This window comes from Stegostoma tigrinum, chromosome 4, assembly GCF_030684315.1.
Source record: "Stegostoma tigrinum isolate sSteTig4 chromosome 4, sSteTig4.hap1, whole genome shotgun sequence".
Lineage (NCBI taxonomy): Eukaryota > Metazoa > Chordata > Chondrichthyes > Orectolobiformes > Stegostomatidae > Stegostoma > Stegostoma tigrinum.
In genome coordinates, this window is record NC_081357.1 from 113,709,653 (window position 1) to 113,727,542 (window position 17,890).

The window sequence follows — 17,890 nt, forward strand, 5'->3', positions numbered from 1 at the left end:
GTTGAATTGGGCCAACTTCTTAAAGGCTTTGTGCATCGTCCTTCAGGTAGCATCAGCCATAGTCTGAATGAGTGGACCATTTTCAAAGGAGAATTTCAAAATATCTTCACTATGACTCCCAGCTAACTTCTGGCCCACCTATGGCTAATCATACTCTCCACACCAACTTATCGCACTTTCATGACCATTCAACCAGTATAAACTCTCTGTAGAACCAATGTAGCCCTCCTATAATAACAATGCCATGTGTGGCAAACCTTTAAAAATAACCTTTTCTGGATCCTTAAGAATGTGATGCTATTATATGCTATAAAAGCACCAATAAATCTGACTTTTAAAAAAATCAATGGAAGAAAGTACAAGCGCTTTACTCACCTTTTATCTTGTGTAAATAACAGTCAGCGATTAACAAAATAAATCCTGAGAAAAGCTGAGCCTACAGTTTTCGTTAGATTGTTGAAACCATCCATGTAAGGAAAGAAATTGTTTGATTGACTGACAGGCTTTTGAGGAAAGATGTACATGACTTTACAAGCTTTTAAAGACTGTCATGTTACCAAAGGATTTCATTGGTTTTCTACATGTAAACTGGGTGAATGTGCATACATCTATTCCAAATCATTGTACTTTGTGTGAGGGACCATTTGGAAGTTGATGGGGTGCATGTCTTGCCGTGAAGAATAGCAGTAAAAATTGTGGGTAGTGGAGGAAGTGGTTGGAATGCTGGATAGAAGGTGACATTGCGCTTGCATGAGGTCATAGGTGTCAAGAGTGGGTATGTTCGTGGGGTAGTGGCCCTAATTCCAACTAACACATATCCCGCACCAGTAAAATGGGTAAATTCTAATGTTTGCAGTGTGGCCATTACAACTGTTCTTTTTCTTTTTTGCTCATATAACTGAGATACCAAATTATGTGTTGTTCTCTAGTAAACCCTGCTGGAGGAAAATTTTAAAGTGATCCCACTGTATATCTAATGTACTTCCTTGATGTGAATTTGTATCTTTAACTATTATTAAACATGAGTAATTTTCATTAAAGTTTCTGCTGCCTTAATTTCCTGTTTTGTAGGTGCTGACATCATTTGATTAATCTGAAAGTGCGTATTTTGGGTTTTCTAAACAAAGTCTATTTGTTTGCAGTAACTGTTATACTGCAATATGATGTGACCCAAAACGTAGCAAGTTTGAATTGAAATTAGATGTAAACAAATTCTCAATTTAGAAATAAAGCTACAAATCTTGCATTTTTCATTAGAAGCTCAACTCATCAGCTTTTTACTCAGCATGCTTTTTCCCACCCACTGGTTTTTATTATAAGAATTTTTTTCAATATACATCCAGCTTTAAGAAAATTTTGAGTCTCATTTATTGAAGTTGCTGAAAGTATTGTGTAGGGATAATTATGGGTTTACACACTGCTATTCACCTTTTCTGTTTTCCATGGTTTTTGAATTCCAGAACCATGCCAAGTCTACTGGAATACTTAAGCTACAATTGTAATTTCATGGGTATCCTCGCAGGGCCATTATATACATACAAAGACTATACAGCTTTCATTGAAGGCAGGACATTGCATGTGAAGTGCACAGAAGTAAATGGAAAAGTAAATGGACAATGTGGAAAAAGTGAACCTTCACCTTTGGTAAGTTTTAACTGATCTTTCTTCATAGAATTTCATTCTTGGAAAGCAACAAACTGATAGACTGAGTCTATTTTACATTTGTTTTATCACCTGATTTAATTTACTGTTCAGTTAGTTATTCTTGTAGTCTCTTCTTGACATAACAGCATGTTATTTAGCATTTTGGTTTTCCAAGCACTAGGTAAATATGTAGATATCAATAATTTTGTTTTAGATCTGTATTTCATTTAGTAAAGTCTTGGTGTTTCTTTTGTTACACCAATTTGTTATTGCCCACCTTAAGCACCATTGTTAATCCAAAATGCCCACCCGTTGCCAGTAGGAGGCCTGATGGGTTCAATTGAAGGTTCTTGATATTTTTTACTCAACTTCTTGATCACCTCCAGAGCAGGTGGGACTTGAATCTTGCCATCCTGGATCAGTGGTAGGAACTCTGTCATTGTGCCACAAGAGCCTTTCAATTGAAGCTTCTAATTTTTTTTAGTTTATAATTCTTCACTTTTAGATAATTAAATTGAACTTGAATTAAATTGAATGATTTCTATTGGGGTTTCCTGGTTGCAGCATCTGAGTCAGTTGAACCCTTCTCCGTAGCTGTTTTAAATCAACCTGTCTGTATATGTTCTGATATACCATGTGTCTGGAACAGGTGGAACTTTAAACCTCTGGCCTAGAGTTATGGACGCTATCACGACAATGACAGTCCATCAATTGAAGCTTCTACCACAAATTTATATAATTTGAAAATTACGTTGTTGGACATCTCCGATTGAGGTCACTTACACAACTAGTTGATCTGTCCTTTTACTTTTTCCAAACTTCAGGAGCCGAAGAGGATTGTTTGTCATATTAGACAAGCGACAAAGTTATAATGAACATTCAGGAGGGAAATTTGAGATGACCTTTTATTGAGTGGGGAAAGAAATCAAATGCTTTATCAGCTTGATTTATGTTGGATCATGGATATTACTCGGAGACCATGAAACTTTGTGATTCTGCATGTGCACCTGTCATGTGGTTTTGGCGGGGGTGGAGTGGCTGGGCTACGACCTTTCCACCCACCACCTGGCTGACCCCTATATTACAGGAAGGGGCATTGCTCAAACTGGGACTGCACAGGAGAGAAAGGCCCACTTTACTCTGTGTAGCCTGCACACAATGTATTATGTAGGCTTTTTAAGTCTATCGGCTAACTGCCAATGTTCCGTATTGTGGGGGCCACCTTCCCATCCTCCGAGAATCTTGCCTCTCAAAGCTATTGTAAGTAATGATTAGCAATTGTATGAGAAATATCAAATACACTTTGGTTTTCAGAATCAGAACAGCTTTTACTGTCAGATACTCTGGAATAAGTGCAGTGAAAAGTTTGCCATGATGCCTCCTGATACTATCTTAGGTGCCGACTACTTAAGTATAGATACTTTAAGTGTTGTTAGAATTTTAAAAAAATAGATTAGACGCGAACAGACTTTTTAAGAGGTCCAGAATGATGATAAAAGTGACCATAAGTACTTAAGTTCCAGCCCTTCTCCAACATGATGAGTCCATGCCCGCCAACCCCAGAACACAAGGCCATGCTCTACCAGCCCCTGTCCAGGACTCACTCAGCCACTGCTCCGGTACTCGATCCGTTTGCTCCTCTGCCGCTGTGGCGCCTGATAAAATGAACATTAATGTTCAATTTCCTTCTGTTTTCTTTCAGGTACCTGTACTATGCAAGCTCCTAGTTTGTGGGATTGCTTTGTCCTTTCATTTGACAGTTACTAAAGCATTTCCAGTGGAACACAATATTGATGAAACTTTTGTGACTACAGCTCCCTTAATTAGTCGAGTGCTTTACCTGTATTTTTCATTATTGGCCGCTAGGCCAAAATACTATTTTGCTTGGAATCTAGGTAAGCACTTCAAATGTTTTTGATGGGCGTTGACTTTTTTATGAATGTTTTAAATACTTGAAAGCACTTATTCAGCCATTCCACAAATAGGAATATCCATTTTAAGGGAGTAACTCTGCAGACTGGAACAGTGTAATGGCGACCTCAAGTGGTTAAAACCATAAACTAGATAACTAATAGTAGCTTTTAATTCTTTGGATTTCCTGTATAGCATAAATTGGTTAATTCAACTTTGTTAATCGTGATGAGTGAATGAGGACTTTTCTGATCAAAGTCCTCACAGTAGTTTCAGAGATAATGGGAACTGCAGATGCTGGAGATTCCAAGATAATAAAATGTGAGGCTGGATGAACACAGCAGGCCAAGCAGCATCTCAGGAGCACAAAAGCTGACGTTTCGGGCCTAGACCCTTCATCAGAGAGGGGGATGGGGGGAGGGAACTGGAATAAATAGGGAGAGAGGGGGAGGCGGACCGAAGATGGAGAGTAAAGAAGATAGGTGGAGAAGGTGTGGGTGGGGAGGTAGGGAGGGGATAGGTCAGTCCAGGCCCCTCCCTACCTCCCCACCCACACCTTCTCCACCTATCTTCTTTACTCTCCATCTTCGGTCCGCCTCCCCCTCTCTCCCTATTTATTCCAGTTCCCTCCCCCATCCCCCTCTCTGATGAAGGGTCTAGGCCCGAAACGTCAGCTTTTGTGCTCCTGAGATGCTGCTTGGCCTGCTGTGTTCATCCAGCCTCACATTTTATTATCCTCACAGTAGTTGATTTGTTTCTAACCTAACACATTTGAATGTTGCATAAATATCAAAAATATTTTTGAAATCTTAACCTGGAGCTTTTTATACAGGACTTTACTTGGTTATATTTTTAATGCTACAGCTGTAGTGCATATTTGACACCTAGCAATGTTATCAATCATGATTAACCACAAATTTATCAAACAATCTAATTTGTAACATTTTCTGCATCTTAATTGTGTATGTCTGAGGAAGTCTTGTAAGTTTACGGCCCTTTTACTTTCCCTCCAACTCTCCCAATTCTCTGTAGCTAGTTTAAAATTAATAATCACTATTAATAAAATTAATATCTATTACAAAAATAGCTGCTTGAATCAACTAAAATCATGCAATTTTTAAAAATTCTTGGCAGTCTTGATAGAGGTTAGGTTGTTCAAGTGATAAAATGGGGAGGAGGTCGTGTTGAAAGAAAAGCTATTGCTGGAGATGCTATCTCTATTGTTCAAGCAAGAATGAAATCTAGTGAGGACAGTCCAAAAACAAACTGAACCACACAAGAGCAACATTGCAGAATATATCATATGGCCAGTTGTGGAGAAATCTTAAGGATGTGGAGAAGGAAGAGAAAGGGAAGTTAACATAAATGTCGACTGTGACTTTGATTTCTGTCATTGCTGACCATAAAGCTGCAGATACCAGAGATTCTCAATTTTTTAAAAATGAAAGAACTGTGGATACTGTCAATTGGAAACAGAAATTGAGGAAGGGTCACCCAACCCAAAAACTTAACTCTGATTTCTCTTCACAGATTCTGCCGGAACTGCTGAGTTTTCCAACAATTTCTGTTTTTGTACCCAAGATCCTTGTGTGGTTCTAGGAAGGGACAGAACAATTGAAAAGGAAGGGGAATAGGGTGATAGTTTGGTAACAAGCTTGAAGATAGAGACATTTCTAATGTTAACTAGCACAGGGTCAGCCAGGGAAGGGGATGTTCAGTGGTTTGGTGGGATTGGAGGTCAAGCAGTAAAGATGGATAAAATGAATTTGAAGAGCAATGTGACAAGAACTAGGTAAAATCACCAATGTCCACCTGTAGCATCAGGCTGTTCCCTCATTAGAGAGGTACGACTGGTCATCAGTTTGACCTGAGTGTCACCAATCCTTAGGTGAGGGGTGAGGCTGTAAAGGCGGAATCTTCATGCTAATCTCAGCTGGTATACGAACTGAGCTCATGCTGCTGGCATTGCTGTGCATCACACCGTGCGTCCAGACAACTGAACTAATTGACCTTCACCAGAGCCAGAGAGAAATGCAGTTCATAAAGAAAGACTGGTATCCCCTGAAAGTTTAACATGTTGGGTGGGCTTGCCTGGTAGTTCCTGGCTTTCACAGATGAGACAATTTTGATGCTTTTGTCATATAGACCCAAATGGTGCAATCTGCAATGGTGGGGAGTTTTGCGCAGTAGCCTAATGAGAGCAGCGGTGGCCAAATATATTGCTTAGCTGGGGTCCAAATATGGATGTCTGCTTGGAAGCTTTCACTAAGACTGAATCAAAATATCTGCTTTTACCTTTATGCTTTTTTAAAAATAAATCTAGCACTGACATTTATGCAACCAGGCTAGAGAATTATATCTGACTGGAATTCTTGTATATGTATGCGGATATAATGAAGAAAAGCTTTGGAGTTCATTGATTTTTTTAAAATAAGTGCTATTATCATATTCAATTTTATTTTGAACAGCTGACGCTATCAACAATGCTGCAGGATTTGGCTTCAATGGCTATGACGAGAAAGGCAATGCCAGTTGGGACTTGATTTCAAATTTAAATATTGTTAACATTGAGGTAAGAATTCATTGTGGCTGCCTTTTTTTAAAAACTAGGCAATTTCTTACTTGTAGCAGTTCCTACGCCAGGTGTATGCACGTATTCATTCACCAACCAACTGCACACATTGACCCCATACACACTGCATACTTTTCCTTTCCGGTAACTGTACCTGTAACCAAGAGGCTGGTTATCCTACTCACTGCCCTTTTAATATTCCTGAGGTATATATAGTCAGAGATGGGAATAACATCTGAAATAAGCAAGTGTGCATGAATAACATAAAATAAGTGTCAGTTCCTTTTGTGGCCTCCATTTCCGTCTTCTGTGACGCAAAGATATACTTCGACTACTTAAGACATTGCATGCTGATGTTCCATGATTGAAACTAACTTAGACTTTGTTTTCATGATATCGAATAAAGAAGTTTCCAAATTGAAAAATTGATTGCCTACTTGAAAATACCCTCTGCGCCATTAGAGGTTTCTGTTCCCACGTTTATCCTATGCATGTAAAAGTAATATCGATCATTTTCATTTTTTTCCATAGTTTGCAACAAGTTTTAAAATGTTCATTGACAACTGGAATATACAGACAGCACTGTGGTTTAAAAGGTAAAGGTCTTGTTAAGCTGCAGTTTATTTAAGGAGTAACCAAGAGTTGCTGTAGTGGTTATGTTGGTTCTATCTATCGTCTGCAGAATATATTCAAACCGAAGCTGCCAGAAAAACTCAGCAGGCCTGGCACGTCTGTAGAGCAAAATCAGAGTTAATGTTTCCGGTCAAATGACCCTCCTTCAGAACTGGCAGAATATATTCAACTGAAGAATTTAATGTTTGCTATGCTGCAGTGGAGGATGCTGGTCATGTTGTATTCCTGTTATGCAACATAGAATGACATTTCTTCATTTACACGAAGGAGAAGCTGATTCTATTATATTGGAAGCTTTCCCAAGTATTTTATTGATACTCACCCGACAAAGCAGTTTCCAAAGTCTGGTTTGCATTCAAACCAGATGCTTTCTTAACAGACTAAATTATTAGTTTATTCATAAAATAGAATTATTTATAGAAACAACTGGTATAGGCAAGACATTGGGCTGAAAATTATGCAGGGACCTGGCCTGTGTCACACTCCTTCCCCCACCAAAATATCTCAAAGCAAAGTTGGCATTGAAGCAACAGATCAGAAAAAAGCCAATCCTGCTGTGAGTAGGCCAAGATAAACTAACTGCTGAACTTCCGTCCCTCACGGGGGACTAACTGGGTATTGGAGTGTGGAGTTGAAAAACCTAGAGGGGAATATGAGGGCAGTTAGGTGGGTCTTTCAGAGAGGGAAGGGATGTCTTAAGGGACATGTTCCTAATTTACAAAAGGAATCCCCTGAAAATACTGCCCCATATTTAAGCCACTTTATAGAAATGGTCTTCCCATCCTGCCTAACTGCCCACAGCAATCACCTTAGCAACTTTTAAGACCCTACCTGATCCTTAACAGTTCATTCAATACTCAAAGTCAAAAGTCAGGAAGTTAATCAAAGTAAACAGCCAAGACTCTTGGAGAACTATAGAGCTTTAAATGAGAACTTTCAATATTTGGCACAAAGAGTCTGTAGTTTCTATAAGAATAAGGATCGAACAACTTTATAGGACCTAACTTATCTCCACCCAGTGAATCAAACCAAAATTAACATGGGATTGTTTCTTTGTTGAAATTATACATTCAATGAATTTGAAGACAGGCACTGGCTTTATTTGCTACCCTGTCAGTTGAGTGATGGACTGAACATACTAATAATCTTTACAACACAGATGAAAAGATGACCACTTAGTAATGGATTTTGCAATTATGCATGTTATTGTGGATGTTATAAATGTACATGTTGGAGATCTCAGCCCTTTTTATCAATTTGATACACAGTGTGTATAAAAGACACCTGCTTCAAAGTATTGATTTTTCTAATTTGAGGCAAGCAGCTGGCATTCTGGCAGCTTCTTATGATGCGGTTACAATGAGAACCTTTAGCACTTCAAGGTACTAAAACACACTGCTCCCATCAAAATGGGAATGTGACTCAAAACTAATTGCCCCATACTGGGTATTTAAAAAAAAGTTAGCTTTGCTTTAAGCAAAATGTGAAAACTATTCTACATGCCTGTTTTGGTATTTTAAAAATAAAGTAGGCAAGTAAAATATTAATTATTATCTCAAGGTCACTGTCCATATCTAAGCCATCAGTTTAGCTTTACCTCACTACGTCAGTTTTTGTTTAAAACAAACAAAAAACTACGGATGCTGGAAATCGGATAAACAAAAACAGAAATTGCTTGGAAAGGTCAGCAGGTCTGGCAGCATCTGTGGACAGAAATCAGAGTTAACATTTCAGGTCACTCAACTGGAAATATTAACAATGTTAATTTTTGTGATTTTCGAATTTGGGAAATTGTTTACCTACAACTTAACATCAGATTATTTTTGTTGGGCATTCATACTTTCACCAATACCCAGTGATTCTAAATTTGTAACCTCAGGACAATTTAGATAAAGGAACTGCTTTTTTAAAAAAATGTTTTCAATGTTGAGAGTCATCTTCACTTTCTTGAGCCCCACACTCTAAGAGGGATCGCTTAGGAACTTTTTAATTTTTGGCCGTTTTAAATCTTCTGAAGAAATTGGCCAAATGGTAATGACTCAAGTTTAATGAGAAGTTGTTTACATTAATTAGTTAATTACCTGAAGTGCGTTCATTTAAATGCCTTTTGTTTCAGAGTTTGCTATGACCGCTGCTCTTACTATCCAACAGCAGCAACATTTGTACTGTCTGCAATGTGGCATGGAGTGTATCCAGGATATTATATGACGTTTTTAACAGGAATACCAATGACATTAGCAGCCCGTGCAGTAAGTTAATCATTTCATACTTCATTCTCGACATTTGATGCAATCTTGTACCTGCAGTATTTCCGGCTTTCAAGTGCTTCTCTTTTGCTTTTGAGAGGCTAAACTCTCTTTCAGTAGATAATAATAATTTTTATTATTAAAATGGAAATTTGAATGTCTGCAATGATAATTCACTTAATTAAAATTATAAATTTGACAATAGACAATCTTATTTAATCGATATTTTTTATTTCAATTATATGCAGTTGACCGACATGCATGATTAATGAATTGGCAGGATGTAGTTTGAGCTGGATGGCTAGGAGAAATTCCACTGTTATTATTGTTCAAAGTCCTTGCAAGCTATGACAGGTCCTGTGACCACATATTTGATAATGCAGTAGACGTTCATTAACTGATACCTCTGTGACCAGGAGTGTGCCGGTTGATCAAAAATTCGGGATAATTAAGAGGTATGCATAGCCACAGTAAACCCTGACCACGCGAAGCTTCGAGACATAAGCCCCCCGCCTGAAATCAATGTATAAAGTGCTCAATATGTCATAAAAATGCATTGCAAGAGGTATACACATCACTTATACTTCAGTTACAGCATAAACAGACATCACGGTATTTGAGATATATAATTTGTGCCAGTTTATCAAGAAGGCAGGTTGATAAGATGACGATTAAAACCAAAATATTATGGGGTTATTTCTGCACTTCAAGACCTTGTATTGTAGGAACACATCCGGTCCTTCTGTATCCATTACTGTGATGGAAAAGAAATCAGTGTGCATATGTGATTTTTCCTGTAATTTATCTCCATAAGTATCACTTTTGCAATGTAAGTGACAAATTGTGGCATTATTTATAAGACAGTAAACTCTGAAGTATTATTCTCAAATATTGTATTTTCATAGATTAGAAACAACTTTCGATCCTATTTTCTGAAGTCACCAGCTGTCAAGCTGTTATATGATGTAATAACCTGGATTGCAACAATGATAGCAATAAGTTACACCGTTGTGCCATTTGTTTTGCTATCGGTAGAGTCATCTCTAAAATTTTACAGGTAAGATGAGAAGGGAATGATTCATATAAATTGACCACCTACAGGTGACAAAGGTTGCGCATGTGCAAACAAAAAGCCAGTTATCATTGATATGTGACAGAAGGCGGCATCCAGTGTCAAAGATGGCAGCGCAGGATGTATGCATTTAGAAAAGTTCTTCAGAGTTTTACAAACAATTTTCTCAAAAACTAACACACAAAATAGACATACCAAGGCTGGCTTTAGGTGCTGTATCCTCTTTTGCCCCCTTTAGCCCCACCAAGCTCAATTAATCATTGAGTTTTCATTAACTGCACTCATTTGCAGACCTTGGAGGCTTAAAAAAATTAACCAGCCCTTCAGAAGTGAAGAGAATAATGTGAATATGTTAAAACAGTTTGATTATTTTTTAAAAAATCTTTCTTTCACTTTGCCAATTGATTACTCCGAGATTGTATATTAATATTTTTACACTTTTTAAGTCACTTTAAGTCAAATTAAAGTTATTACTTGGGTGGTTTTAAGTGACGTATTTTAATGGCTGGCACAGGTAAAACACAGGCACGTGCAGAAGCGATACAGATCACATGACAATGGCAAGCCAGCCAGTACACCAATTGCAATCGTATTTCTCCAAATAGAAGAATACATGCTTTTCACAAAAGCAGCAACATTACAGGCACTATAATATGCAGTTGCGAATTACCAACGTACATACATAGTCACAAGGAAAATGAACATTCATTAACAAAACCATATTAACTGTAGTTGGTTTCATTTGTTGTCAGTCACTACATGTGAATTGCATACATAACTGTTAAATCATGCGGAACTCATAATCATGTGTTCATTGTTGTAGGCTGAGTGATAACTGCTCGTTCCCTGGGTCATATTTCTTCGAGGATTGTTAGACCTATCTAGAGTACTGTTGCCATGGTCTTGACTTTGGTCCTGATCCAACTCTGTTACTTAAGAATGGTGGGTCTCTGGCTCTGATGGTTGTTCTGTACTTTGTGCATGTGGTGAGGTCACATCTACCTGAATAGTGCCTGCACTGAAAGCACCAATTCTGTAATTGTAATTTGATGTCATTTGCATTCAGTGCACATGACCAAGCTGAAAAGTGTTACGCGTAGGTTCCAGTTTTCCATGTGGGCAGACGTTTGTTGAGAATGTTGAATATTTGTACCCTGACTGGCTCTGTAATGCTCAGCTCTTGCAATTACCTGCAGTATTTTCTTACCACGCTTGTTATGGTGCAAAAAGAGGCCTTGTAGCCAATTGCTACATAAGCTCCCCAAAAGAACATTATGACTTATTGCTATTCTCTGGTCTATGCACCATACTCTTTCACATTTGGCCTGTGAAAATAATAATCCTAATGACCACATGAATGTTTGAATTAAACTTTCCTCCTCCACATTTCCAGGCAGTACATTCCAGACGTGACATTACACTTGATACCTTTCAAATTAAATCTGCATGATCTTGTGCTCCAGTCCTCTTTATAAGCATGTAGAGTTTCTCATTATCTATTCTGTCCAGTCATCCTATGGTTTGTGAACTTCAGACCTCTTCTTGACCACCTCTTCAACGAGAACAGTCCCAAATTCTGCCATTTATCCTCTAACTTACGTTTTCCATACCTGGAGCCATTATTGTAAGGGGGGGGAGATAATGGGAACTGCAGATGCTGGAGAATTCCAAGATAATAAAATGTGAGGCTGGCTGAACACAGCAGGCCAAGCAGCATCTCAGGAGCACAAAAGCTGACGTTTCGGGCCTAGACCCTTCATCAGAGAGGGGGATGGGGAGAGGGAACTGGAATAAATAGGGAGAGAGGGGGAGGCGGACCGAAGATGGAGAGTAAAGAAGATAGGTGGAGAGAGTACCTATACTCTCCACCCATCTTCTTTACTCTCCATCTTCGGTCCGCCTCCCCCTCTCTCCCTATTTATTCCAGTTCCCTCCCCATCCCCCTCTCTGATGAAGGGTCTAGGCCCGAAACGTCAGCTTTTGTGCTCCTGAGATGCTGCTTGGCCTGCTGTGTTCATCCAGCCTCACATTTTATTATCTTGCCATTATTGTAAAACACCTTTATACTCCCTTCAAAACATTCAAATTCTCCTTCTGCCAAATCGCAAATTTAAGCTATCAGAATGGGTATAACTAATCTTTTTAGGAACAAAAGTTTAATAGTGTAAGAATAACATCAACTATATAAAACTAAACAAAGTATCACCAAAAGGCTGCCTCAACAAATTGTTATATAGTATGTAAAAAGGGTGAATTCATAAAATATTCTTATATTCAGCTAATTATACCCTTCATATCCTCAGATGTACTCATCCAGTCTCAGTGGCTTGAGTGACAAAAGTCTAATGAATTGTACAGTTACAGGCTGAAAGACACATTGTATTAGAGTGAACTTTGTAACAAAGATTTAAATTTAGTAAAATGTAATTGCCTTTCTTCTAGTGCCAAATGAAAGCTAGTTTGGAGTGCAGCAGTAGTCACGATTATTTTATAGTAACTCCCTCCCTAACTTTTCGGATGTCCAATTCTTAAAAAGTTCATTAGCTGGAAAGATGTTACCTTACCTTTAATCAATCTTGAAGTTTGCATGTTCTCACAATCAACAGCATTTATCCTGGATCTCTAAAACAACAGTACACTACCCTCACACTCTGTTCGCAATCCCATTTTGCATTTCTTTGTCAAGCAACAATAAGCGGACATCAAAGTACTAAAATGAGCATCGATTACTGTTAAGCAGAATACTATAATGTTTGATTTATCTGTGAATATGTTTTGTGATTATAACTAAATTAAACATGAAGTGTTCATTTCCTTAGTAATCCTACAGTGTGCCATCCAGAACTATGCACAGTCCTCCAAGTAATGACTAATTTGGCTCGTGTAAATTCCTTGCCTTGTACCCTTGTTTGTATTATTACAAAGGTCAGCATAGTGTATGTTTTATTAGCTGTTATCTCCACCTGAGATTCTATCTTCAATAATCTATGCATATATGCGTGCATCTCCCTCTGCTCTTGCACTCCATTTTATGTTGTCTGCCCATATTCTTCCGAACAAAGTACATCACGTCTTATTCCTCCACATTGAGCTTTATCTGTGGCTTATCTGCCCACTCCACCATGTCAATGTCTTCTGAATTTCTGTACTGACCCTTTTGCGTTTACAATACTTCCATGGTGTATCATCTGCAAACTTTGAAGTGGACCTCAGTGTCCAGGTCTAGACCATTAATATATCAGAGAAAGTAAGGGTCCCAATATCAACCCCTGAGAAGAGCAACTGCTCATCCTGCCTAAAATCAAAAACGTATGGACTATTACACTCTGTTTCCTATTGCTTATCCAGTTTTGTATTCCTGCTATAACTTTTCTCTCCAGTCTGTGTTGTGGCACTGTATCAAATACTTTGAGGTCTATGTGCACCTTTCTGCTACCTGTAGTTAAAAAAAAACTGAAGTTAGTTTAAGTATCATTTTCTTTTTTATAAATCTATACTATTTCTTCCTAATCAACTTGCTTTTTTTCCCCCTTGTGACTTAATTCTATCCTTATTTTTTTTTCTCACGCGGACATAATACTTGGTTTTCCAGTCCTCTGACACCTCTCTTGTATCTAAGGACAACTGAAAGGTTATGGCCAGTGCCCCTGCAATTTCCACTCAGTTTCCACTAAATTCCTTCTTATCCTTGAACGTACTTTATCTAGTCTCCCTGGGTTGTTAACTTCAAGTACTGACAGTCTATCTAACACTTCTTGCCCCTTGGTTAAGACCACAAGGTATTAATTTAATACCTCTGCTGTTCCCTGTGGGTAAATTGCACACTGTTCCTTAGCTCCACCCCAGTTGATTCTGTCCTTGAATCCTCTTGGCACATCTTCCTTTCTCCAGTACTGCAATGTTGCCCTCAACCAATATCACCACACCTCCTCCTCCTGCTTTCCATTTTTTTGAACAAAGAATATTAAACACCCATTCTCTTGGTCCATGAGTCGGTCTCTATTATCGCCACAACATCATATTTTCACGTGTCAATCTTCACTCGTAATTCCCTAATCTTAGTTATCACACTCAGTACACTTGCATACAAGCACTGTAGCCCTGAACGAGACTTCATTATTTTCTCAAATAACAGCAAAATTCTGCAAATGCTAGAAATCTGAAATGAAAACAAACAACGTGAGAGAAACTCCTCAGGTCTGGCAGCATCTTTGGAGGGTTAATGCTTTGTGTCTGAAGACATCGCCTTCTATTTTAAACATTTTTTTTTCCCTTGCTTGTATTTCACATCCAGGTGATGTCTCTGCAAGCAAAGTATCATTCTTTGTTTCTGGAGCAGATAGAAGCAGTTGATGAAAATGCTTTGAAATGACTTGTAGACAAACTTCGCTGTCACTGTTTCTCCCAAACTGGTATTGATTTTAAAAATTTTTGGGTCATCAACTTGAGCAACTTTGCACAGATACGTGAAGTTCATGATGTTGCATCAAGTGTTGGTGTCAAGCTGACACTTCAGATTCACTTGATGCTTTCCTTCTGCAGCCATTATTCTACCATTCACAAACCATTTGTCAACACTTAGAGCTGATGAGTCAATCTGTAGCATGATGTAATGGTTCATGGGAATCATAGGCTGACATTTCTCCAACAGTTACCTTTATAAACTTCATCTATTTTCTGGCAACAATTACATGTGAAGTAATTTAGCTTCTTTAGTAGTTACAGCTTTCCCCATTATAAGATGTGCTCTTTTTAAAAGCCTAAAGAACTGCAGTTGCTGTAAATTGGAGAACCAAACAGAGATTGTTGGAAAAGCTCAGCAGGTCTGGCAGTATCTGTGGAGAGAAATCCAAATTAACGTTTTGGGCTGAGTGATCCTTCTTCAGAACTTCAGGTAGCTAGGAAACTATTAGCCTATAACCATTTAAGAGTTATTCACTCTCCTAGCCAGATCATTATCCACTCCCTTGTCTAATGTCTGCTCTCTCGTTGGGCTCTATATCCACCTACCATTTACTCTTTACCCCCTCTCCACACCCTGTCTTTTGCATATAAACTGACATTTCTCCAGTTACCATCAGTTCCTGAGGAAGGGTCACTGAACCTCAAATATTAACTGTGGTTTCTCTCCACAGATGCTGCCAGTCCTGCTGAGATATTTCCTAGCAATTTCTATTTTTGTCTCCTTTTCTTTTCAATGTCCTCGACATTATTTGTAACCTATTTTCTGGCCTTGATCTTTGTGCTGGCTCTTCTGCAAATATTTCTCTCTCTTTTCTGCCCCAAAGTTATTTTCATTTGAACTGACATGTGTCTCAGAATATTCCAAAGCCTCGACAGTTCTCCTATTAATGTGCTGTGACTGGGTAATTGCCAACCTTGGAGCTTCTACGTGTGTTTTTGAGAGCAAGTTTCTCTTCTCTAATGCTCTTTTTCTCCTGGATTTCTCATGCTTAAGCATAATGTTTGTTATTTTTGAGATTATCTTTTAGTTGTTCAGACTCTTAGGAATCAGCTTAGTGTATTGGAGTGGTCACTGTTACAACTGATCCTTTGGTGAGGATCCCCAATTAATTGTAATTCCTAGATGGGATACCCCCAAATGGTTATGGTCCCAGATAAGGTCAGATGGACTAGCTCCTGTTCTTTACTCAACCCATTTCCTCAGTTAGTTGAAACAAAATTAACCTAGAAAGGATCCAATCCTTCATGGAAATCTTTTCCTAGCTCAAATATGTTTTGTTTTAGAAGTAGCCAATTTAATCAAACTCTCTTTAGTTAATGAAAGAATCTGTTTCTTAGCTTCATGAGAAAATATCATAAAATGTACCTCACACTGATTTAGAAATCAGGAGGTGGACAGTTATAGTATGACTTTGGCTTGTCCTTGACAAATAGATTTATGAAACATTTACAGCTGTTAAGGCAGGTGGTTTGAGCAGTGCTGACTTTGGCAGCTGAGCAGTGTTTGGCCATTCTTGGCTCTGCAGTTAGCTGAAAGGAGTTTGTCCGGTTGCTTTCAACCATAGCTGTGCTAACTTGTTCACCGCAATCAGGGAGAGACTTTATTTCTCTTTATCTAGTGTCTAGTGGACGTTCTCAGCTGTGTTCCTTCATAGCAGACTGCAGCACAATGGATAATGAACCATAAGCACAAGCATCCCACTAGCACCAGTTGAAGTTGGTTTTTACCCCTTTGTGTACTCCCTGAAGGGCAAGCCACCATAAAATGTATTTTGCCCAGAACTGCATTTCCTTCATCTCAGATCATGCCCACGTGTCTGGGACATAACTCTCAGGAAATCACAGTTCAGTTTTTATTTGAACGGCTTATTTAGGCTACAATACTGATGTAGCATGCCTTTTTCCTAACACTGGTGCAAGGGTTGCTACTGTTTTCATTTGTTCAGTCTTTTATTTAATTCTGAGCCTATTTCATAGTTTTTGCTTCACAGTGGAAGAAAATCCAATTCTTTTAAAAATTCCTTTTTACTTCCACAGCAACAGGAAGTGTAAAAGGTGTCACCATTTTGACTCCCCCAGTAATTCAAAGTTGGAGACTATTTTAACTCCTCCCTTGCTGTTCCTTTTAGTGGTTGGCTCTTACGGCTCTTGAAATCTACACACGTTCAAGCTGCACCATTCCTGGAACCATTTTCAAGTTGTATGTGTTTAATGATAACCACAGACTGCTCACAAAGGTGCTTGTAGCAGAGGTTCAGATCATATGTCTGTATTCAGCCAATACACAAAGTACAAGATAATAAAGTGTGAAGCTGGATGAACACAGCAGGCCAAGCAGCATCTCAGGAGCACAAAAGCTGATGTTTCGGGCCTAGACCCATTCCCCCTCTCTGATGAAGGGTCTAGGCCTGAAACGTCAACTTTTGTGCTCCTGAGATGCTGCTTGGCCTGCTGTGTTCATCCAGCTTCACACTTTGTTATCTTGGGAACTGCAGATGCTGGAGAATCCATTATCTCTGACTCAAAGTACAAGTTCAATTCTCCAAACTGCACTTACTGATAATTTTCAAGTCAAGGGAGTTTGCACATCATTTTACCATGTATAAGTTGTTACATTTGTTTGATTTAGAAATTTAAAAATATTCATAAGGGATACCAAAGTCTCAAACTTTTGCCCACCTAACAACCATGCAGTTTACCACCTGGCTCCATTGAATCCCTACAGTGTGAAAACAGGCCATCGCCCCAACAAGACCACACCGACCCTCTGAAGAGCATCCCAACCAGATCTCTACTTCCCACCCCATCCCTGTAATCCTAACTAACCTAATCTACATAACCCTGAACACTATGGGTAATTTAGCATGGCCATGCCACCTGACTTGCACTTGGTTGGACTGCGAGACGAAACCGGAGCACCCAGAGAAAACCTATGTAGGCTCTGGAAGAATATGCAAACTCCACACAGACAGTTGCCCGAGGATGGAATCAACCTTGATACCCTGTCGCTGTGAGGCAGCAGTGCTAACCACTGAGCCACCATGCCACCACACAGCAGCTGTGAGCTTTCTGGAGTTTCCCTAATAATGTAACTTGCTTTATTCGTTTTGTAGCTAAACTGAGAATAAATTTAAAACTGATGCAGTTTCCTTGGATCAATTCTCCAACTTTACCAAGTCTGTCAACTCAATTAGAATCACATTTTAAGTCAAGCAGTTCGACTTAATTTATTTGCCACTTTTTGTTTAATAGCTAATAATTTAGTTCCTCTAGTTGTCTGGTAGTTTGATGGATCCTTCCCTATGGATAGCTATATTGCTGTTTCTCCCGATCCTAAAGTTATGGTTG

The 17,890-nt window shown here is 38.8% G+C and overlaps 1 protein-coding gene across 4 annotated transcripts in view; it reads left to right on the top strand.

Annotated features, from left to right (window-relative positions):
- Positions 1-17,890, top strand: part of mboat2b (membrane bound O-acyltransferase domain containing 2b) — a 114,820-nt gene that overhangs the window by 90,554 nt on the left and 6,376 nt on the right. For 3 of the 4 annotated variants that reach the window (XM_048531416.1, XM_048531418.2, XM_048531419.2), the window contains 6 exons: positions 1,461-1,644; positions 3,347-3,539; positions 6,024-6,127; positions 6,659-6,723; positions 8,877-9,009; positions 9,912-10,063. In XM_048531416.1, coding sequence (XP_048387373.1) covers positions 1,461-1,644; positions 3,347-3,539; positions 6,024-6,127; positions 6,659-6,723; positions 8,877-9,009; positions 9,912-10,063 — 831 coding nt within the window. Of the gene's footprint in view, positions 1-1,460; positions 1,645-3,346; positions 3,540-6,023; positions 6,128-6,658; positions 6,724-8,876; positions 9,010-9,911; positions 10,064-10,901; positions 11,021-17,890 lie in introns of all 4 variants that reach the window. The other variant, XR_007247580.1, reaches the window with a different exon arrangement.